This window comes from Amphibalanus amphitrite, unplaced genomic scaffold, assembly GCF_019059575.1.
Source record: "Amphibalanus amphitrite isolate SeventyFive unplaced genomic scaffold, NRLGWU_Aamphi_draft 002162F_arrow, whole genome shotgun sequence".
NCBI classification, from domain to species: Eukaryota; Metazoa; Arthropoda; class Thecostraca; order Balanomorpha; family Balanidae; genus Amphibalanus; species Amphibalanus amphitrite.
The window spans coordinates 35333-58710 of record NW_024883655.1 but is presented as its reverse complement, the minus strand read 5'-3'; the positions used below and the strand labels follow the sequence as shown (position 1 = coordinate 58710).

Here is a 23378-nt window from a genome sequence, read left to right as displayed (position 1 = left end):
AGGTACGAAACAAATTGTGGGAGAGATAAAGAGAGATTTTACAGAAGGTCAAAGGGGTGAGAGAGAGAGAGAGAGAGAGAGAGAGAGAGAGAGAGAGAGAGAGAGAGAGAGAGAGAGAGAGAGAGAGAGAGAAGAGAAAGAGAAAGAGATAGAGAAAGAGAGAGAGAGAGAGAGAGAGAGAGAGAGAGAGAGAGAGAGAGAGAGAGAGAGAGAGAGAGAGAGAGAGAGAGAGAGAGAGAGAGAGAGTGTGTCAGTGATTGCGATCGATGATGTTTGACTAGTGACTTTTGATCTACGTATTAACTTACCATGACCTCTGATCAGTGACCTATGTGACCCCTTATACCCCTGACCTCTGACCTACACCCCAACAGCGCTGCGCCAGTTGCGAAACACGTCCCATATCGAGGACGATGTGCAGGAGATGAAGGCCGAGGACCGGGCGCAGCAGTCGGAGGCGCGCATCACCATGGTGCAGCTGCTGCGCTCGCCCTCGCTGCGCGCGCCGCTCATGATCGCCATCATCATGCAGCTGTCGCAGCAGCTCAGCGGCATCAACGCGGTCAGTGAGATCGAGAGGGGCTTGGAACGGGGTCAGTGACATGGAACGAGGCACGGAACGGGCTGGGGTCAGTGACATGGAGCGAGGCACGGAACGGGCTGGTCACGGGCTGGGGTCAGTGCGACATCGAGCGGGGTACGATATGGGCGAGACGTGGGCTGCTGGGAGCTAGAAAAACTAGTTGGTAGAGGGTCAGGACTGGCTCATCAGAGGGTCAAGCTGCCGCCACCAGTGGTTCCATCTTGACTCGATAGTTGACATTAGGCGTCTGGTAGTGACAGCGTTACCACTCTGACCACTTGTATTGCCTTGATTTGCCCGCGTCTTTGTGAACGGCATCGATAGAGCATGCGGCACAGTCTAGATTCCGACGCCTGAATCTCCGTTGATACCGTTCACAGAGACCTGGGCAAAACAATGTAAACGGAAACGGTTAGAGTGGTAACGTAACACTGCCAGGTACGGAAGGAAGTCGTGTTTTGATTGCAAACGGTAACAACACTGGTATTCTAACAGCCACAAAGCCCCTAGGCGCCAACTTTGCCGACGGCCGGTATCCTTAGTTACAGCTTTTGCCGAAAGATGGCGCTAAAAGCGAACGCCTGAAGGTAGGCTGTACCGCTTGGCTCAGTCACGATCCGTTTCCAACTGGCATGAATACTTAGCTCTCTGGCCTTGCCTGTCGCTCACACAAATTGTTCGGTGACGTCAAACTGACCACTCAATACGCTCCACTGATGCCTACATAGGTCTAAGAAAGCGTCGTGGTATTATCACTAAATTCGACATCACAATAACCTGTCAATGGCTGGAAAGCCTCTTCGTGTGTTTCTAACTTTCTCTCCGCCCTCCTCAGGTGTTCTACTACTCGACCAACATATTCAGCGACGCTCAGTTGTCGCTGCAGAAGGCCAAGTACGCCACCATGGGCGTCGGCGTGGTGATGGTGCTGATGACAATCGTCTCGATCGCGCTGATCGAGCGCGAGGGCCGGCGCACGCTGCACCTCTGGGGCCTGGGCGGCATGTTCTTCTTCTCCGTGTTCATCACCATCTCGTTCCTGGTGAAGCAGATGATCTCGTGGATCGCCTACCTGGCCGTCATCTCCACGTTCGGCTTCGTCATCTTCTTCGCCGTGGGGCCCGGCTCCATTCCGTGGATGATCACCGCCGAACTCTTCTCTCAGGGTGAGCCGAAACGACCAGTTTGTCCGCTTTGTAATTTATCAAACATTTGTTCTTGATTTCGGCATAACGATCAGCTTTAACTTTCTTCGTGTTAATTAGTGAGGTAGAGCGATATCGACAAACCCGAGGCGTTTCATAATTGTGCATTTTCTAAATGTTAGCAGCGTTTGTCACGGCTTGTGCCTGTCCTCAGGACCGCGTCCGGCGGCCATGAGTATAGCTGTGCTCATCAACTGGGTGTGCAACTTCCTGGTTGGCATCGCCTTCCTCCCGCTCAAGGTGAGAGCCAGAGTGAGACGTTTATTCTTATACCTCCGTCGTATGTAATGTCCTCAAAGCTCACCACTAGCCCAGGGCTCTGGTCCGACATGACATCGTTCTTTTGGATGTGATAGCGTTTGGAGATGACCTCACGAAGAGTGGCTTGGATCTTTTCAGAATCTTCTAGAAGATTACACATTTCTTCCGTTCTCCATCCTTCTCGGTGTTTTTTGGATCTTCACGTTCAAAAGCGTACCAGAAACCAAGGGGAAGACATTTGAAGAGATTTCAGGCATTTTCAGACCTTCACAACTGTACGTATTATCTTGCATTAGTCTTATTGGCCCGTTTTTTGCAGTTTGCAGACTAATGGTTTTCACTAAACACTGACACGTGTTTGAAGTAACGCGTGGATACACTTTATTATTAACAGCATTGTGTGATAAACTTTATTTATGCATCGTGAAGTCGACCGTTTGTAATAGTTTTTAACCGACCTAACATTTACTGACAACCCAGCTTTATCACTTGAACACACGATTTGTGTATCGACTGTATATGTAACCGACCCTGTTTGTGTGTGTGTCTGTCGGTGCCAGGCTGGCCGGCGGCTCGGAGCCTATGCTGGAGGACCACAACTATGGGTATGTAGCGCTGTGAGCACAGTGGTCACAGGGTCACCAAGTTTCAAGGTCACAGACGTCAGCACATCAACTCTGACCGACACGTCAGGTCATCCTTGTCAACATCATCATTTTCTGTCAATTAGTTCTTGCCCTCGTCGGTCAGTGCTCTCCAATTCCATTCGATACACTATATCTGGTCAGGTTGTCACATTAAGTTTTTCCCTAAAAGTCGAACTAGCAATATTCGCATATTCAATTGTAAAACCACATAAGGTTAGATGAACTGGCGATATTGCACATAAGCTGACCCAGAGCACCTACAATGACCGCCCATATATGTCATAGAAATGTTGTATATATTCATATGTCTCAGGCGCCATAATTATAGGGCATCATAATAAGCGTCCAGCGATTTAAAACGTGTCAATGACGTGATTGAAGCGAATTTTGAGCTAAACAAAATCCATATTCCGTTAAGTCTCACGCACCGTATTCAGGCTAACCGAGCAGCATTGATGTCCCAGAGCCGAGTGGCAGGCGGCTGAGCGGTGACGATTGCCCGTTTCAGGAGCACAGTGAACTGTTTGAACGCTGTTGTGTACGACGAGCACCCGATGCTCGAGACGGCCAGGTTCCACGGACAATGTAAGCGGCCTGACAGCGCTGCCCGCTGCTGCTCCGAACACCCGACGCCGGCCCCTCTCTGTTAGTCGTCTGTCTGTCTGCCTGTCTGTATGTCTGTCGTCTGTCGCTCTCTGCGCGCGCTCTCTTCCCTCTCTTTCCACTGTCTGTCGATCCTATTTCCATTGGTAGGTCTGCTATATGTATGTTCCCTGCCCTGTCCCCGCTCTCTGCACTCCCTTTCAAAGGATGGTTTTCCAGTCCCCGCCTGTGTTTCGCTAGATGCTCTCCTTTCTTGATGTTGTGGTGTTTGCTTTGTTTGGTGTGGTGCTGGATGTAGTGTAGGGCATGACGATACTCCAGAGTCCAGTTACAAAAGTATCATTGTGTTGCTAAGAACGAGCATCATAGAACAGTTACACTACACGTACACGTACTTGGATACATTATCCATGGAACGTCCTTATGGGCTTTTATGCCTTAACCCTCGCCGGACCTATTGGTTTTCTACATACGCGCCGGCCGAGGGGGGGGGGGCGGGTACGACCCCCCCCTCGCCGTTTCGCCCCTGGTGGAGCTAGCGCGTCGCGGAAAAAACGAGCGTGTGCGCCGTTACGAGACGCAGAGATTGGTACCCGATTTTAAGGTCCTAGGTCAACCGGTGACCTCTGAGGTCAGGTCAAGTGCCCCAAGGTACGGTTCCGTTTTTGGTGAATAACTTCGCAAAAACGGCCGCAGAGCGCCGATTTTGGCAGCATCGTGTTCGTCTCGCTCAGGCGCGTCGAATGATATACTTTTTGTCCGGGTCAGGTCAACTTGGGGTGTTGACCTCAGGTCAAGGTCAGGTCAGCACCCCCAGGTCACGAAGTTGGTCGAAAGAGGTCATGTCGCATATCATTCGATTCGGCAGGTCTTCCTGAGTCCATTGGTGGCTTTCCCGACTCGCTAGCTCAATTTGATCAAGAGTTATTGACGAAAAACTAATATGACCTTGATGACGTCATAAATGACGTCACGCAAGGTCAACATTGCAAAAGTGACGCATCTAACCTTGCAAGGAGTGCATCAAATCACGATTCTGTGTGCTTGAGATAGTTGGAGATCGTTCCCGGCGCCAGAATAGCAGTTTGAATTTTTCCCCATTGACTTATAATGGTGAGGTCACGAAAATGACCTGACCTCATATGACCTTTAGGAAAAATCCGAGATATACAAGTTTTGGGACTCATAATGGATACTAGATCCTGCAAGTTTCAATTCCCTGTGACATCTCCTCTGGCAGTGAGAGCGTTGCGAAGTTGCGACATCTGAAGACCGTGCAGAGGTTCACTTATGACGTCATAGGTCAGTGACCTGACCTGACCCAAAAATGCGGTTGGTGTCGAAAGATCCGGCTTGGATCAAAGGTCAGGTATGCCAAGTTTCAGCTCTCTATCGCCAGCGTGTTCGGAGCTATCGCGAAAAAACCCTATGGGGGGGGGGGGGCGGCACCCGCCCTCCCTCGGCCGGCGAGGGTTAAAATTGTCATTCATTTTTTCGGGCTAGATGTTAGGTTACTACAAATCGGCTCAAGAGACGATCTCATTTCAACTGTCGATGGCCTGGTTTATGCATGTTTACTTCTTCAAAAAGATATACTTGTTAAAAACAGGCATATACATGTATGTATGTACAATACATATCACAGCTCTGCAGAGCATGGTAAGGTAATTTACACCAGTATAACGCCTTTTGGGGCGATTAACGGAGCGAGCGAGAGGGTGGGCCTTGCACGTGCGAAATTGCGAGGGGGTACCTCCAACTGACTTGTGCACGGCACCCTACTAGCCGGTCTCTAGCGATGGGCCAAATTTGAGCACAATCGGCCCAGCCGTTCTCGAGATCTGGGAGCGGCACCCTGCACGTGCGCACGTGCAAAATGGGTCTCAACTGACTTGTGCACGGCACCCTACTAACTGCTCCGTAACCGTGTACCAAATTCGAGCGCAATCGGTCCAGCCGTTCTCGAGATCTGGAATCGACCCCTGCACGTGCGCACGTGCAGCAGCACCCCAACTCTGGCACATGGGTATGCATTGCCTAGTGGGTGCCTACCTACATGCCAACTTTCAGCGCAATCGGCCCAGTAGTTACCGAGATATTGCAACTATTACAAAAGTGACACCTCTTCGTTTTGCACGTGGCACGTGCATAAGGGGTCACCCACATGCATCAGGAATAGTCCAATACTTGGTAGAAGGAATGAAGCTACCCTACAAAAATTACCGCGTGTAAATCGGTCAAGTGGTTGCTGAGATATAAGCCTCGCAAAAGCGTGACCACGGCCGGCCGGCCGGCCGGCCGGCCGCTCATACTCAGAAATTTCCGTTAATCTAAGGAAAGACTACGCTCGCTTCGCTCGCTCCGTAATTATCTACGTAAAACCACTAGCTCAAAACTTAGAAATTCTGAGCTTGTGGAATCAATAGACGACTTAGCGTATAAAGACCCGTTTGGATGCCCGCGACACGTTTGAAGTTTGGACACAGCAGATTGCACGTCTTACACACCACAAGCTCGATGGACCGTTTAGCCCAATCGGTGTGCGCATCGGGCAAGTGACATGGATGTTGTTGCCGCGTTCATTGTAATGGCGCTATTCGTGCTTTGTGGGATTGATTGATGTAAGACGCCAATATTTTAATTGTTTTGCGTGTGCGTGGTGTCTTGGAGTTGATGCGTCTTTCGCCATGCGTCGTTTTAGCTCCGCATGCAAGTTATCTCGGCTTCTGCGGAAGGTCGCATCACAGCATCCTGAGCAACTGATCCGAGCTGTTGGGCGCCGGCTGTAGTTCATTTCAGCTGCGTGTGACTTTGAATAAGTCAGCGCTCCACGAAGTGTTCCGGTTTCCGGCTCCTCTATTAAGTGCAGCATTACAGCTCGTTTCAGCTCCTGTCGGTGTCTGCTTGCTTCTGTGTTGTCCCCTTATGACCACTGTCATAACCGGCTCTCGCCTCTACCGGCGGCCTCCCTCCCTCTCTCCCTCGCATACTGGTCACCCCTCTCGTCCCAGTGGACTCGCCCGGTGCCTCGGGCAGTATCTGTGACACGACCTCGGGTGAGCGGCCGGGAAGCAATACAGTTTTGAACGGGACGCCATGCTGTCTACTTCAACCACTATCTATGAAGAGGTCCCGCTGTAACAGCTGCACAGTGCACTTCGTTGCATTTACCGGCTGTTCAAGCCTCTGTTGTTATCTTCCAGACAAAGTTTTCGTTAATGACGCTTCACATTTCCTACATCTGACTGTTTCAGCGGTGTTTGGCTTCATTTCAGCGCCGTTCATTGCTTTCCTCATGTATCCATTTCAGCTCAGTCATGGTCAATTTCATCTTCATCTCTTCATCACTTCTCATTTAGCTTCTTTTCAGGCCCGTCCGTCACCGCTCATCACGATTTACAATCAGGATTATTATTGCAGCTTCATAGGGAAGGAGTCTTTTGCAGGTTGCTTGGTCGCTCTGTTACAGGCAAAGTGAAAACTCGGGCATTTTGCAAAATGCCTAGGCAATTTGCAAAATGCCTGACCGGCTAGGCATTTTGCAAAATGCCCAGGCAATTTGCAAAATGCCTGACCGCCAGGCATTTTGCGAAATGCCTAGGCAGTTTGCAAACTGCCTGACCCACCAGGCATTTTGCAAACTGCCTAGGCAGTTTACAAAATGCCTGGCGGGTCAGGCATTTTGCAAAATGCCTGAGTTGTGATTGATTTATTTTACCGTTTTTGTTTACCACAGGCGTTGACCATGTCGCTCCCATGTGCCTGAGCCCCAAACACATTCAATATTTACGAATATACCCACGTCTTGCGCCACTTCCGTCGAGATGGAACCACTACTGAATGGTGTAGATTGAGCCAAAGTCTCCCTATAATTTTCGTATACGGAGTTGTAGCTTTTCGTGTGTAGGAATGCTGCAATGGGGCGCGGAGCATGGCACAGAGAAACATGGGCGCGGAAAAACGCGGCGACCGGCCGAATATTGACCCGACATTCTTCGCTTCCTGTGCTTATTTACATCACGGCAAGAGAGGGCCGCAGCGACACGGGGTTGCCAGCGATCGATAGAACAGAGACAAGCGTATCCAATAAACATATTTGTTAATCACGTGTCACCTGGAAAGAAATAGTCTATATCTTGAGAAATCAGCCATTTTTGGTATGTACATTTTAGGAAAAAAACAGCCTTTAAAAAACAATGGCAATGCATTGGAATGAGATGAGACACATTCCATAGACAACAAGAACATGTGGCTTTTCCGCTTTTCCAGAAAAGCAAGTTTTTGGTCATCCACGACCCACGTGCACACCTTTGTAATAAAAAGACGCTTAGAAATTACAAGTTTTACATGCAACGGGCATGTTCATCTTTACACAGTCACAATGCATTGATAATGTAGACGTGTGGCTCGCCAACCAAGCTACCATACATCGAAAGAACATTCTTTTCTGATCAATATCCACACAAAGTATTTCCAGAGTCATCAAGGCTCTTAGAAACATAACCGTGTTTAAAGGGACTATCCCACCTTTAACATGGGGTTTGAGTTGAGATAGCCAAGTTTGCGGCTAGGTTCAGAAGCCACTATCTATCTAGGTTGCAACCCCCGCGGCCTCTTGGTGTTGAAGAAATTCGTTCCCTTCATTTGAAAATGGGCCTTGTACAAGGCCCTATCTTCAACATGGAGCGACCGTTAATGTGACGTCACCTCGTTTAGTCATTCTGATTTAAATGGGTTTGTTCGTTGAAAAATCGCTTAAAACTTGGTCTGAACTTTGTTGTGGTGCCTACAGAGAAAAAGAATCAGCTTTATGACAGTAATGTGGCCTGGGGAAGGAGGTAATTTTGGGCTGTGACGTCACATATTTGAAAGTTTGTGTTTGGAATATGGGAAGCCTAAGATGTTTAATGAAAAATAAATGCCAGAACCGTGTTCCTGGTCATCCAATCTATAAAGTCGGGCACAATTTAACTGGTTTTAACAACATTTTAGAAGGTGGGATAGTCCCTTTAACGCGTGTTTACCGATAAAACCGCGCCGGGCGCCCGGTAGCCGGCGCGGCGGCCGGGCCGCTCGCGCTGCCTGGGGCTCAGTGACCTTGAACTCGGCAGCGCTACTCGGAGAATGTCTCACTGTGTGTCCTCCCACTTGGTGCGTATCGCTTGTGATTAACCCCTGTTGGCGGCACTTACAATGATGCTTACGCATCGTCGCTGGTGTGAGTTCGATGTCAGGCATTTTGCAAACTGCCTGAGAAAATAATTTCAGGCAGTTTGCAAAATGCCTGGTGGGCCAGGCAGTTTGCAAACTGCCTAGGCATTTTGCAAAATGCCTGGCCGGTCAGGCATTTTGCAAATTGCCTGGGCATTTTACAAAATGCCTAGCCAGTCAGGCATTTTGCAAATTGCCTAGGCATTTTGCAAAATGCCCGAGTTTTCACTTTGCCTGTAACAGCTCCATGTTTCATCGCCAGCTCAGCCTTTGTCTTTCAACAACCTACGCGTGTCTCACTGCGCCTGTGACGCTGATCCCGCTCGTGTATCCGGTTGCAGCTCCGTCTGAGCGGTCCGAGAGTGAGCCGGAGCCGACGCCGCGCTGCACCAGCCTCCACACGTCTCTGGAGCGGCCGTCCCGGTACGGCGGCGCCTCGAGCGTGGCCGGCGGCGCCACGCCCACCCTGGGGCCGCGCCTGCTCGACCGGCGCAGCCTGGACCGGCTGGAGCGGCGCAGCCTGGACCAGCTCGACCGGCTGGAGCGGCTGCAGGGCCGGCCGGCCGGCGCGCCGCTGGCATGACCGACGCCCGGTGGTGGGCCCTCGCAGGACTCTCCGCGGCCGGCGCTCAGCGACGAGCGCACCAACAGCGAGTCGGAGAGCGTCAGCGGCCACGAGGAGCTGTGGCGGCCCAACCACCTGCTGGCTAGCGACGATACCAGCTCCTGAGCGGGCGCCGCCCGCCGGCCAGCCCCGCGGCGCCGCCGGCACGCGGCGCGGCTCCGGCGCCCCGCGCGGGCCACGGGTACGGGCCGACGGGCGCCGAGAGGGCGCCGCCGCGCCTCGCAGCAGCGGCGCCCTCGCACACTCGATAATCATAAGATGATGAAGCTCAATATTTCTAGCTGGCGAGGGCTTGGGTCTAGCGATTAGAGTAGCGCTGCTGTTAGCTGTAGATAGTTCTTACGATCCTCTTTGGCCTTTCTCACCAGTGAGGGTGTTGGCGGGGACGCCAGTCCTGTCGGCAGGTTCGCTCACTACACACCAGGTCGTTCATTGTTTGACAGCCTCTCAGTGACTCGACTGATGCTAAAACAGTACTGCACTGCCCAGACACCTTTACAGAAGCTTTGTCCCAGTGATTGTGACACCATCTTCCAAATGGTTCAACGATGGAGCTCGAGGCAGCGAGGCCGTATGTGCGTGTGTGTGAGTGTGGGTGCGCGCGAGTCCGGGCGTCCCAGAGCTGCGGGCGAGATGCAATGAATACGCTTACTCTAAACAGTTGTGTTGCAGCCCTGTAGACCGCCGTTTGCTAGATATGCGATCGAGTCGACGCTGTTGAATGAGTGGGATAGCTGTGGAGTGCTAGCGGTATCGGACTGCGGACGATGGGTTTGACGCCGGTGTTATGGGACGGTGGGTGAGACTCGGGCGTTATGGGACGGGTAGGGTGGGACGCCGGTGTTACGGGACAGCCGCCGGCGTTCTGTGATGGTCCGTTCTGTTACCGAGCGCGCTGGTCCGGTCGTGCTGTTGTTGATCTCTCCGCCGTCGCGGCTCTGAGCCGTTCCACGCCCCGCTGCGCGCCCTGCCCCGGACTGATGCGGCGGCGCGCGGCCGGCCCATGCTTTCACCGCCCCGGCGGCCGTGCGTCTCCGGTGGCCGTCCCCCGCGGACGGTCTCAACTGTTGTGTCGTCGTGTCGCCGTGCGAGTGTGAGAGCGGGGAGCGAGTGCGTCCGGGCGGGGCGGCCGGCGGCCGGTGCTCTGAGCGCCGGCCGCCGGCCAGCAGTCAGCAGTGCCGCGCCTGTTTTTATACCGATCCCTGTGCCGTGTGTCCCGTCAGCCAGCGGCTGTCTCTGTGCCAACAGCGGCCGGCCGCGACCGCCGGGCGCCGGGCGCTCAGCGCCGCCCCACGGGCCAGCGCACTCGATGTAGGCTTCGTCTCGAGTGTCTCTCAAAGTGTGTCAGGATGTAGTGAGAACGGTACCAGTGCAATAGAAGCTCCAAACGACGCTACCGCTGACGGATTTGGAATACGGTCCCGGTGCTGACACACGTATAACGCACACCCAAATATATCATCTGATCAACCGGAGTGTGTTCACATCAGGAGGGGCATCCACATATCAATGTCGGAAGGAGTCGCTTCAGGCTGCCGATTACAGAGGCCACAATCTGTGTGGCCCTGGCCGCGGGTAATTCAGGTTCTCCAACACGAATCTGAATAAATACCTACCTACCTACAGCCGCAAGCCGCAGCCTGTTTAGAAAGTAACGTTAGCTGAGGCCCCGCCAGCAGAATGGTCCTCGATGATTCCACTGCCACTAAAGATACCTCCGGTCCGGAGGTCAGTGTAAACCAGATCAAAAGTCATCAGCTTCATTCCAACTGCCCTCTTTGATATGCAAGACATGAACGTAGCTGTACCAGTCCAAGAGCGTCACATGCGTCGAGAGATGCGAAGTGTAGGGGTTGACTTCTGGTGGTCTGGTATAGCAATCAATGTGTCGCTTGTCCCTGTCAGATCCATTTACCCTCCCTCCCCTCCGCCTAAACACAGTCAGTCTTCCCCAGCCGCCCCACCCCCATCGTCACACACACTGTCTGTCGGCGGGCAGGGTGAGTTGTATTGAGCTGTCCGACTGTCGGCCCGGCCACTGCCGGCCGGCCTGCTGAGATCCCCACCGCTCAGATATGTCTGCGGCACCGGGCACCGCTCACAACGCCGCCGCTGCCCATGCACGCACGCACTCGTATACACACATACACCAGCCGATCCCGGAGCACGACCCACGGTAGTCTCGTCTACTTGGCTCGTCGGACGGCCCCGCGCGCAGGCCCCCAGCCCACACCCTACCGTCGAGGCTGCTCTGGCCGGCCCGCCCGAGGGCAGACTGGCCGGCCCACTGGACGGTCTACCGAAACACTACCGTTAATACACACTACCAAAGGAAGAGACAGCGAGCGAGGCACGCCCGCGGCGAAAACCACACCACTATTAGGCGAAGAACCTTGTACATAGGTCGTATTAAAACACCACTACTTTCCCCTCTAAAAAAGCAAAAAAGTCTGACAGTGCCCGCGGTAAAATGGCGAGCCGGCAGTCTTTGGTTTGCCATAAATAGAACTGATGATGATAGACAACAAGGCCGTGGCCGGTGTCGGCTCCGGAGCTGCGGAGCGACACGCTTATGGTTGCGGGTAACGGCGGAGCAGCCCGCTAGGCAGGTACAGACACTCCTTATTGGCTTTATGCGCGGGCTGTGGGGGAGGGCAGGAAAAACGCACCAGCCGCGGCAACGACGCGCCCAAGAGCACTGTTATGTGAGTTACGAGACCACTGCAGTGAGGCAGGATATACCTAGCATGCGAGCTTTCCACCGACGTGATGAGAGCTGTCAATTTCGGCCGGCCGTCGCCCGGCCGCGGCGGACGCGCGCATGGTGCCGCCGGCGCCGCGGGACCAGTCCAGGCCGGGCGCCGGACGTTGGCAGTAAGAGCGTACACTTCCCATCTCAGGCCATGGTGTGGTGTGCGGTCCCAGTCCGTGCGCCCGGCTCGGGCCGGCCCCCGGCACCGGCGCCGCCCGCCGCGAGGCAGAAAGGTCACGGGCCGGTCACGGCCGAAACGGCCCTCCGGTGAACGGTAACTGTGGCTGGGTGAATGTGGCGTGATGAGTTGGCAGGGAGATGCAAGGGGAAGTTATTGGACACCTTCGCGCACGGACGAGGAAAAATGACATGGGACGTTGTTTGTGGACAGTATGTGCCTGTGCTACGCTGAGGAGTGTTTAAGAGCTCGGATGGACACTGCCGAACCCAGGCAGAGCTCTCAGAGACCCGGAAGACAGATCTGAGCGACGCGGAAACGGGGGACGGAAACCGGAGAACGGACGCGCGCGTCGCGACGAAACACACCACCCCCTGGGCCAGACCGGACCGGAGCCGACCCGGCTCGTCATCCTGCGCGGACGTGGACTCGCACTCGGCACACTCGCACACCCGCGCGCCGCCGGCGGGACGGCCGCGCGCCGCCGCCCGGAATGGCGCCTCTGTCGGCGCCGGCGCGCGCTCACCCGCAGACGCGGCCACGGACGGAGGCGGCGCGCTCAGGCGAAGTACATGACCTGGTTGGTGTCCTGGTGGACGGTGACGGCGCGCGCCATCGCAGACGGCGTGCGGTCGTCAGAGTTGCCCGACAGGTGAGAGCCCTCGCCAGAGCACGACGAGTGGTACGTCGGGTCGCTGAAATGGAAACAGAAGGTTAGTAGGGGATTGGCCAGGGGGAGCAAGGCATGTGCCATCACAGCGCTGAAAGGGATGTCACGCAGCAACCACAAGTCATTTAACAATATCCGCTTCTGCGTTGCGGCCTATCACGACTCCATGATTGTCCATTGATACAAAAATGTTCCAAGAAGCTACCCGCTTGTAGGTCGCAAAGGCAACTCTAAGAGCACGTCATGTTGACGTACGCACAGTGACATTTTGAATGAACCACTGATCAGTCCCTCATATCAACCCCCAGCAGCACTCCTACCCAGTCCAGCTGCCGCGGAAGAGCGGCGACTGACCTGTCGTGCTCCTTCTCGACCAGGTGGTAGCGGACCCTCCCCCCCATCCTCTCTCTAGTCCACTGACCTGTCGTGCTCCTTCTCGACCAGGTGGTAGCGCGCCCGGAAGGCCACCAGGTGGGCGTAGTAGGCCGGCGCCGGGATGCTGACCGAGCGCGTGCAGCGCACATACGTGTGGCACAGCTGGTAGGTCAGCTGCTGCAGCTCGTCACTGTCGAACCGGTTGTCGTCCCACAGCACGTGGTAGTGGCTCGGACGAGAGGTGCCCTGAGTGGAGACAGGGAGAGAGGCGGTCAGGGTGGGGTGGCGGCTTCACCGGCCATATGGATGGAAGCGTTGCCAGGTTTACTGGCAACGGGTTTACTGTATAATCATCCGAATCACAAACAAAAGCAAAACAACAGTAAGGACTCGTTGGTTTCCGTCCCAAAGTTTGTTCCCATAATGTCGTCTCTTCTAAGGTGCACGAAAAACAAGATTGTGATTTATACGTGGTCGCAACGTCCACCTAATTGCGTAATTTTCGCTTAGGTCAAGAAACCGCTTCTCTCATCAGATCCACCCTAACAACCCGCCAGCCGACCACTGGCGGATCCAGGGGGGGGGGGGGCACGGGGGCCATGGCCCCCCCCCCCCAAAGGCCTAAAGTGGCCTGTTTGGCCCCCCCCCAAAACGTCAGAAAAATTTCTAAGAAAATATACCTTGATGGAGGTTTTTAGCCACTTGGTGAAGTAAAGTTTCCACAGCATAACATGGAAGCAATATGGTAGCAGCACTGGCGGATCCAGGGGGGGGGGCCACGGGGGCCATGGCCCCCCCCCCCAAAGGCCTAAAGTGGCCTGTTTGCCCCCCCCCCCAAAACGTCAGAAAAAAAAAAATTCTAAGAAAATATACCTTGATGGAGGTTTTTAGCCACTTGGTGAAGTAAAGTTTCCACAGCATAACATGGAAGCAATATGGTAGCAGTGAGGGTCAGTCAAAAGTTGCGCGAGCGGAGTCGACCTTCAAAAAAAGACTGTTGTTGGCACGTGTTTATGGCGCGGCAGCTGGTAGTTGGCGGTGTTTCGCGTGGTGTGGCATCACTGGCGGATCCGGGGGGGGGGGGGGTAGCACGGGAGCCTGAGGTGCCCCTGACAGGCCCGTGGTGCCCTTGCTAGGCCTGTGGTGCCCCTGACAAGCCTTAAGTGCCCCCAACAGGCCCGTGATGCCCCCGACAGGCCCAAGGTGCCCCTGCGACCTGCGTGATGCCGTGATGCCTGCGAGGCCGGTGGTGCCACTGCGAGGCCGGTGGGGCCCCTGACAAGCCCATGGTGCCCCTGCGAGGCCGGTGGTGCCCCTGCTAGACCGGTGGTACCCCTGGCAGGCCTGTGGTGCCCCTGCTAGGCCGCTGGTGCCCCTGGGCCCTGACAGGACTGTGATGCCCCTGACAGGCCCAAGGTGCCCCTGTAAGGCCGGTGGTGCCCCTGTAAGGCCTGTGGTATCCCTACTAGGTCTCTGGTGCCCCTTTGACAGGCCCATGGTGCCCCTGCGAGGCCGGCGGCGCCCCTGGCAGGTCTCTGGTGTCCCTGACAGACCTGGGGTGCCCCTGACAAGCCTGTGGGGCCCCTCACAGGCCCGTGGTGCCCTTGCTACTTGCTAGGCCTGTGGTGCCCCTGGCGGGCTGGTGGTGCCCCTGCTAGGCCGGTGGTGCCCCTGACACGCCTGTGGTGCCCCCGGGCACCAAGGGGGGTCATGACCCATGTGGCCCCCCTTGGATCTGCCACTGATACATAATATATTGATTTGTAAAGGCGTTATGGCTTTTGCAATATGCAATTGCAGGCACTTGGTATGCCTCACTTATCCCTTATTGGGGGCTCTGGCGGGCTCCTGAGGGCCCACGTCTATCTCCGGGAGCCCTTGACAGGCTCCTTTGGGTCCTTTCAGTCCACTATAGCATAAGAGGTCTCCATGCGAGTCCTATACATCTGAGGGCGTACCCTGACGTCTGAGGTACCCAACTGCAGCTCCAATGGTCTCTTACACTGGCGGATCCAGGGAGGGGCATTTAGGGCCATGCCACCTTCCCAGAGGTCTAAAGTGGCCCGTTTGCCCCCTCCCCCAAACGATAATGAAACATAGTTCAATCAGTGCGTGGCCTAGGAGCCGAGTTAGACAGGGGGTGTTTTACCACCTCCCGGCCCGCAAAGGGACCCAAGCACTGACTCGAAGCGGGTTAACTGGTCGACAAAAGCAATGGTAAGTGCTTACAAAGTAATATAAAGGCATGGGTCGGGTGGGCTACCATTTATATATTTTTCTTTCTAGTTAAAAAAAAAAATCATAGTGTCGGGGCTGTGACGAAAAATAAGTGGCCTAAATCCGATGAGAAAACAGGATTTGGGGGTACCCTAGGTTTGGCTCCAGCATGAGTTGCCCCCCCCCCCCCCCAAAACGCAAGCCTGGATCCGCCAGTGCAGCCGACGTCCGACCGGCCACGCACCTGGATGCCCTGGTGGGAGCAGAGATAGAAGTCGAACTCTGTCGGATGGGTGATATGAGAGTCCACAGTGGTGCCGGCCGGGATGTTGCCGCTCTTGCCGCTCTGCTCCTTCTTGTCGGAGCAGAAGAGGCGCGTGTGGTGGCGCTTCTGCACCACGATGAACGTGATGCCCGGCTTGTAGTCGAGCTCGAGCTTCATGCACGCCTCCCGGATGGCAGTGAGCTCGTGCTGCAGCACCAGCTGGAACTGGCCCTCGGACACGCCGTCCCGGTACATGATGATGCGGTTCGGCTTGAAGCGGGTCGACTTGAAGAACTGCACCAGCAGCTCGCGCACCATGTAGCTCAGCTCCTGAATCACCTCCTGGGAACGGCACAGACCAGGGAGGGTCAGACAGAGGCTGGGCCAGGCTTCAACATGAACTAAACTGATAAAACCAACGAGATTAGCGCAGCTGATATTCCTTGGCCCGGACGGTGGCCGTGTACCGCGACGAGTGGCCGTGCCATCGAGCCCCCTGACACTGACCTACCTGTACCACTGCAACCGACCTGGCTGTGGTGCTGGGCCCTGTTGTTGACCTCAGACCTGCCTGTGGTCACCAGACAGACTCCTCTGCCACTGACCTGTCTGTGCTGCTGGACGCGGACGGTGGCCGCGTACCGCGACGGGTGGCCGTCCATGGAGCCCACCACGGCCGCGATCGACGGCTTCTTGTTGTCGCCGGCCGGCGGGTGCGTCACGTCAGCGCCCAGGAAGATCACCGGCTCGTTAAACACCTGAACAAAGAGACACTCGGGTCAGAAGAGATGGCCGGACGCATCGCACCAACAGGAAACAACAGTGTTGCGGAGTACTATCACAGGATTTACACCATAACACGAGGCCAAAACAAGGCTAAAAACACAGAAAACGTTTGAACTCTTCACCGAAGTAGATTATTTGTAGTCCGTCGACTGCAGCTTTTCAGCCTCGTCCGCTGCGGTTGCTGTTACCTTGGGCCGGATGCTGGGCACCAGGATGCTATTGACGCCTCCCAGCTTGACGTTGATCTTGAGGCAGAGGTTGGAGAGCGTCTGCGGCGACGTCTTGTTGACGTTCTTGGCCTGCACACACTGCGTGGCCAGTCCGAGCACCGTGTCGCCCACTCTCTTCACCTCGGCTGCAGGGGCGGAGCGAAACGGTCAGCGGGCGCAGTCGATAAAAACATACTAGGCACAGGCAGAAGCAGACACGGAACGAGTCGAGACCACTGACTGCTGCCGCAACAGATTGTCCTTCCGTTAAAACACTGACAGAGCAGCAATCAGAGCCACACCGTTCCGTGCTTCTATCCTCAGGATACTGAAATCCTTCTCCTCCACGCCGCAACCCCTCTCCGGGCTGGACAGGCAACTTTATCTTATGCGGGCTGCTCCCTTGGAGCGGCACCGCTGCCTGCCCAGACCAATGTCTCCCCCTATATCCCTCGCATGTGTGCGGCGTTTGCCAGCTTCTAATGTGTAGGGGGGGGGGGGTCGGTTGGACCCCCCCCCCCTTGCCGTTTGGCCCCTGATCGAGCAAGAGCTTCGCGGAAAAAACGAGCGTGTTGCCCGTGACGAGAGGAAGCCGATGATACCCAATTTTAAGGTCCTAGGTCATTGGTTGACCTTCCAGGTCAGGTCAATGACCCAAAGTCGGGAAAATCGGGACCTGTTAGAAAGTCGTAAAGTGTGGCTGCTAAGGGGTTTTTCGGGGTGCTGATCACGAATATCGTGTTAGTTTTGATCACAGATGATGTCTTGAAGTATTTAGACCAGGTCGGGTCAGGTCAGGTCAGGTCAACCAGTAGGCGTCGTGACGGGTATTCGTAGTACGTGTCAACCGCCTCTGACAGCTTCGTAACATGTTACGAAGTCACCAAAACTACTTCGTAAATGTTCAAATGGTTGCTAAATTCGAATTCAGCTCCAAAAACTAGCCTAGAAACATGTAAAACTCGAAAAAGTGACCCGAGGTCACCCGAGGTCACCAAAGGTCAATGACCTGACCTGACCTTCAGGTGACCTTGACACACACGGGAGTAACATCAAATCACATGTTTGAACGTTTGAAACCACGAAAAGCTTGCAAACACGCGGCTAGTGCGAGCCGACATACGCGAAATCGCGATTCCGGCCAAACATGGTCTCGGAAAAGAGGTCACAGGTCAAAGGTCATTTGGGTCAGGGTCATGAAATTTTCAGGGTAAGTGTAAAATTGATCAATGCGAGGGTACTGAAAGTTTCGTTGCGATCGGCCGCTTTTTACGCGAGTTATTCGCGAAAAACCATGGGGGGGTCCATCCGACCCCCCCCCCCCCTACACATGCGAGGGATATCCTATCATCCTCCCGGCTCTGAAATGGTCTCATTGGACCGAAAGAGCCTAACCCATCAAAACAAAGCAATCAGAGCCAGTGTGATGACAGCACGTACCGTAGACGGGCGTCTTGCCGGGCAGCACCACGACCACCAGCTGCAGGCCCTGGAAGTTGGTCTTGAGGTAGCCAAACATGGGCTGCACCTGGTCAGGACCCGTGGCGTACTTGCAGAAACACGGCTGCAACAGAGCGAGAACAGGGTTCGTGACTGGCTCTGCGCTGTGTTTTCATAGACATTTGGCCTTGATGCCGGTTAATGACCGGTGTTCGACCTGTTTGTTACATAATACGCCCAAAAGTGGTTGGCGATGGCACAAGGACGGACGAAAAACGAGGAAATTCAACCGCCCACGCGATAAAACACAAACCGGTTGCCCCACTTCGGAACCACCCTGTCTATCGGTCGGCCAATCCATCTCGTCCCGTCCCACTGTGACTGCCCACTGTCCTATAATTGGGCTTCAGGCCTGTCTTAGAGCCCCTCCCCTTTCTCTCCCATCCACTCATCCCTCTCTCCCTCCGCTCCTCCCTCTCTCCCTTCGCTCCTTCCTCTCTCCTCCGCTCCTCCCCCTCCCCTCACCGGCCTCACCTGTCCGATGATGGGCATGCCGGCGTCCGTGGAGATCTTCTGCAGCTGCTGGGTGAAGTTCCTCAGCGCGTTCTCGCTCACGGTCCGCTGCGGCGCGAAACAGGCGATGGCCCAGACGCGGATCTCGACGCCGCTGTAGAACTGCTTACCGCGCATATCCCAGACGCCGGCGTTCGGCACCGCCTGCTGCTTGGTCTGTGGAGAGCGGAGACAGTCAATGAATGTCACTCCTCGTAACATTACAGTCAGTCCGCACCGCCTGCTGCTTAGCCTGCGGACACCGGTCGGCGGATAATCAAATTGACCATTTGACAGTCGCTGCCCGCAAAACACCAGTCAGCCTGTACAACAGGTAGGCTGCAAGTTCTGAACTGGCCCCTGATGTTTTGCACTCCAGTCTCCAACAGACGTCCCACGGCCGATACTATGTGCCCGTCCCTGATACCCTGTACCCGTCCCTGACTCACCCGTCCGCCGTACTGGAGTCTCGGCGGCGGCAGCACCCGGCCGCGCACGTCCATCATCTTCTGCTCGATGTTGAGCCCAAACTCCTGGACGTACGGGTCCGTGTTGAAGTCGGCCCACACCTTCCTGATGAGTGTGTTGATCTCGCGCTCGCGGTCGGGCGCCGAGCGCGCCGTCGCCTTGATCATGGTCGAGGTCTGCATGTCGGTCAGCTTCTTGATGCAGCGCTGGCCGGCCACGATGGTGCACACCTGGAGGGAGAAAGGACGCGTGAAAGTGACGTAATGGCAGATATATTGACCCCTCGCCAGACAATACAGGTAAAAAGTTGAGACAATCAAAGACATCAGAGTGTACCTAATGGGCTACAGTCGAATGAAGGGCACGCACAGATCTGCACTATGCACCAATCAGACCATAGATGATAAATTACCCCACTACTCAGCCCTCACCACTCACCTCCAGCGGCAGGTAGGTGTGTTTGTGCTCCTGGCCGACCTGCAGACAGGGCAGGTGCGGGAAGCGCAGCTTCATCCGGTACTTGTCCAGGAAGTACTTGGCCACCGTACACTCCACCGTCTGACCATTCTCCAGCTGCAGAGGGAACGACTGCATCTGCGCCGGCCGGCGGGTCACGTTGCACACGCGGTACTTGCGCCGCATCGAGCCGCAGTGCGTGATCTCGATCTTGAGGCCACGGATCTCCTTGGTGAATTTGACGCGCTGGGAGTCAGTGAGCGGCTTTCGCTGCTCGCTGACCTCACGAATGTCGAGGACCTCGCACATGAAGTCCACCACTGCCTGCGATTTGTAGAAGGCCGTGGCAGACACTGGAATGGATCAGAGGCGACGGTCAGCGATGGGGTACGTACTATCATGTAAGTAAGAGCAACAATCTGTCGTACTGCACCAGTGTTGGAAATAAGGCCCTTTGCTGGTCCCAGTCGGGTCAAAACGTTTTTGTGCTTCTTTACAAATTTATACTCCGGCACCTGAAATATCTGAAATTTCCAGCCTATGTAAAGAAATTATTACGCCTATAACATACATTTATAGCAGTGAGCGAACACATTTTATCGACTGTCACATTTAGTAGGCCAAACATATATGATTGTCCTGTTGAGTGTTCTAAAAGCTGGCCGATTCTCCGGAACAGATTTTATTCTCCGGAACCAGGACCAAAATTCACAATTCCAGCATTGTACTGCACGCGCACGGGCAGCAGCGGTGACGGGATTCCGAAACCAAAAGCGCTACCACCAGAAACGCGCTAGAAATTTAGCTTAACAGTGCGGACCAAAAATTAAAACAAAATCAGCGCTCAAGAGAGAAATGATTGACTGAAGCACGCATAGCATCCATTAGAGTTTTCGGGCAAATACCAACCAAAGAGACACTGACCCCGTCCTCAAGCCCCACTTACCATCGATGTTGAGCATCATTTTCCACTGGCTGGGCCGGACCGATTGGTGGAAGCCGAACCACACCTCCCGGCCGCCGCCCAGCGGGTGGTAGTAGCCCTCGGGCGCCGAGAAGAACGACCGGCCCACGGGCGTGTACTTCATGGACGGCAGGTGGCGCATCACCACGTCCAGCGCCTGCACGGCGTCCGTGGGGATGGCGCGCTGCCGGCCCTCCAGCGCCTCCTCCAGCTCGTACAGGGACACCTGCGCCTCCCATCGGATCGACACGTGGAACACGCGGTCCTTGGCCTCGCCCGGCAGCGTCACCTCCAGGTCCATCTTGTCCTTGCCGATGGGGAGGGGGTCGCGCGTGTACATGTTGCTGCGGCCGTCAAACACGGGCTTCATCGTACTGAAGATCTTGGCGTACGATGTCACCATCGTCTCGATGATGTCCCTGGTGTGGGAGAGAAGGGAGGATGTCAGACGGGGGGACTCCGAACAGTGGCACATTCACTACGACTACTGCATATCGAAGCCATCGAACACACAAAAAAAAAAACGGCCAGCGAAACGAAGCAATCACCCACATCCGACCACAAACGGCCAGACGGAGTTTTAAGAACGAATGGGAATAGCTCTACGAATAACCATCCACCACTCGGCTGGTCTCTTAACGACCCTGCCCTTCTCTCCCCAGCACGGCTAGCCGACCCCAGTGACCGGTACGCACCTATTCACCTTCCTGGGACACTTGTCGGGCTGGATACCGATGACGTAGTGGTTGACGAAGCCGCGCGGCATGCTGATCTGGAAGTGGTTGGCTCGCAGCTGGATGCTGCGGCCCTCCCGGCCCAGATTCGGCCGCCGCGGGGCCGAGAAGACTGAAACGGCACAGGGATCGGTTAGCTGAGGCGCGGTCCTCATGGGGTCAGTAGTGAAACAAGAGGCCACTGTCAGGGTGGGTACCGTAAAACGGGGCTATAAGGGACAGGTTTTGACTTTGACAACCTGTCATTCAAAGGTTATTGCTGACACAGGCTTCAAACTTTGCCACTTTTCAGGTCTTGACTAGGTCTGTCTTTTGGCGTAATATGCATTTTATTGGTATCATAGATGTATGATTTTTTTTATTTTTGTCGCTTGTCCCTTATAGCCCCGCACCGGGGTTATAAGGGACGAGCACTGTTATGGCCTTTTAAACTCTAGTAGCACCATCAAATGGGCTTTAAGGGACACAGACTATGTTTTTAAAAATGTCAACTGCTTTCCTGTGCAAAATATTTGTTTTTTAAATGCACATACAATGGATTGGCATCCATCAAATTTTCCAATGGAAGACGGAAAAGGTAACTTCCCTTTTCAACACAAATACCATGAAGGAAACTCAAATATGGAAACATAATAATGTGTTATTATCAAAACACAAATGATATGAGTACAACCACTTGATAACGAGGCATTCTCCTGCCATTCTGAACTCCAGAACACCATCCACCAGAAAACTTCAGAGGGTCTCTGGCAGCTCCTTGGAGCTGGAGGTGTTTGATATCAGCTCACTCATTGTATTCCTTGAGCTCCTTGATTTCCATGATTCCCCTGGTGAGGTATTTGGGTTCTTGGATCTTTTGCACAATGTCCGAGAGGGGGTACCACAGGACATCCTCTGTCTTTGGCCATTTCCAGTTTCCTCCACTTGCTTCCATTGCACTCACCTTGCATCCTTCAGTACCCATTTCCTCAACCAGGCCTGGGTACAGCTGGCCATCATATGCCACCAACACAAAGTCACCACAGCTCACATGTTCATTTTGCTGCTCAGTTTCCTTTACTCCTGGCTCTTCTTCTTCAGCAGAGGGGTCAGGTTCAGGCCCATCCGGTTCAGAGGATTCAGAATCGAGTATGACACTGATATGGATGCTCCCTTCACTGTCTGAATCATTCATGTTCTCAGCATCTTCCCATGACGTCTTCATGCTTGCTGCACTTGATGTACTTTGAATTCCAGAGGGACCTGGCTGCTGGATGTCACATGATCCAGGCACAGGAGGAGAAGGTTGAGGACTTCCCTCTGTTTGAAGATCGGCACCAGTTACGCTTTTGCCAGGTTCAACGTCCACTCGCCTTCTTTTTTTCCGTTTTGGTGCTTCTGTGCCATGCCTCATGTCTTTCAGGAGGTCAACAAGACTTCTGTCCATCTCGCCTTGCTGTTCTTCATTTGCATCATCTCCCTGTTGTGGTTCCTTGGGGAGTTTGCTGATGACCTTAGCCCTGTTCAGGGGTACTAGACCACACTCCCTGAATCCAGATATGATGTTGCAGGACTGTCGTTCCTGGATTTTGTTGGTGAGGTCCTTCAGCAGGCGAGGGAATACATCCTTAGGTATCGTGGAAGACAGGCTGCCAGCACCCTTCTTCCATCTCTCCAGGATGCCACGCCATGCTTGCTTCATTGGGCGAAAGAAAGCCACATCGAGAGGCTGCATCAGATGCGTTGAATTTGATGGCAGGAACACAAAGTGGATGTCGTTTTCCTCACAAAGCCTGATGACCTCCGCGGACAGGTGAGAGCTAAGGTTATCACCGATGAGGACCTTTTTCCAGGCTTTGATGCCAAGTGAGGCAGGGCCAGCTTGACAAACCAGTCTGTGAAGCAGTACATGTCAAACCATCCAGAAGAGGTCCGATTGTATCGTGCCCCTCGCGGCCCACCTTCTGTCCAGCTGCCATACATGTTCAGTGCCTTGTACACCACATAAGGTGGCAAGACATGTCCATCTGCACATGCAGCATACATGACAGAGACTGACGACTTTGATGAGTTCATGACTCGTTCGGGATGTTTGCATCCTTTTTTCACAATCACCTTTTTCCTGCCCGGGTCGTCAGCTAGATTTGTTTCGTCATAATTCATGATGTTTGAGGGCGGAACATCTGAGGTCACTTCTG

At 54.4% G+C, this 23378-nt stretch overlaps 2 protein-coding genes across 4 annotated transcripts in view; one reads left to right on the top strand and one right to left on the bottom strand.

Annotated features, from left to right (window-relative positions):
* Nucleotides 1-374: 374 nt before the first annotated feature.
* LOC122376486 (glucose transporter type 1-like) lies at nucleotides 375-10606 on the top strand (the record flags this gene model as incomplete). Its single annotated transcript, XM_043356372.1, has 7 exons — nucleotides 375-562; nucleotides 1419-1749; nucleotides 1943-2028; nucleotides 2188-2324; nucleotides 2610-2654; nucleotides 3205-3281; nucleotides 8852-10606. Coding segments are annotated over 7 exons (1106 nt in total), but the record flags the coding sequence as incomplete, so codon positions are not given.
* A 515-nt stretch (nucleotides 10607-11121) lies between these two features.
* LOC122376485 (protein argonaute-2-like) overlaps nucleotides 11122-23378 on the bottom strand; it is a 40422-nt gene continuing 28165 nt past the window's right edge. For all 3 annotated transcript variants that reach the window (XM_043356368.1, XM_043356369.1, XM_043356370.1), the window contains 11 exons: nucleotides 21163-21313; nucleotides 20450-20886; nucleotides 19486-19856; nucleotides 19029-19277; nucleotides 18562-18756; nucleotides 18028-18151; nucleotides 16567-16733; nucleotides 16198-16350; nucleotides 15572-15934; nucleotides 13157-13356; nucleotides 11122-12760 (listed from right to left, as the gene is read on the bottom strand). In XM_043356368.1, the coding sequence (XP_043212303.1) occupies nucleotides 12625-12760; nucleotides 13157-13356; nucleotides 15572-15934; nucleotides 16198-16350; nucleotides 16567-16733; nucleotides 18028-18151; nucleotides 18562-18756; nucleotides 19029-19277; nucleotides 19486-19856; nucleotides 20450-20886; nucleotides 21163-21313 (2546 nt within the window). In that variant the 3' untranslated portion in view covers nucleotides 11122-12624. The remainder of the gene's footprint in view (nucleotides 12761-13156; nucleotides 13357-15571; nucleotides 15935-16197; nucleotides 16351-16566; nucleotides 16734-18027; nucleotides 18152-18561; nucleotides 18757-19028; nucleotides 19278-19485; nucleotides 19857-20449; nucleotides 20887-21162; nucleotides 21314-23378) is intronic.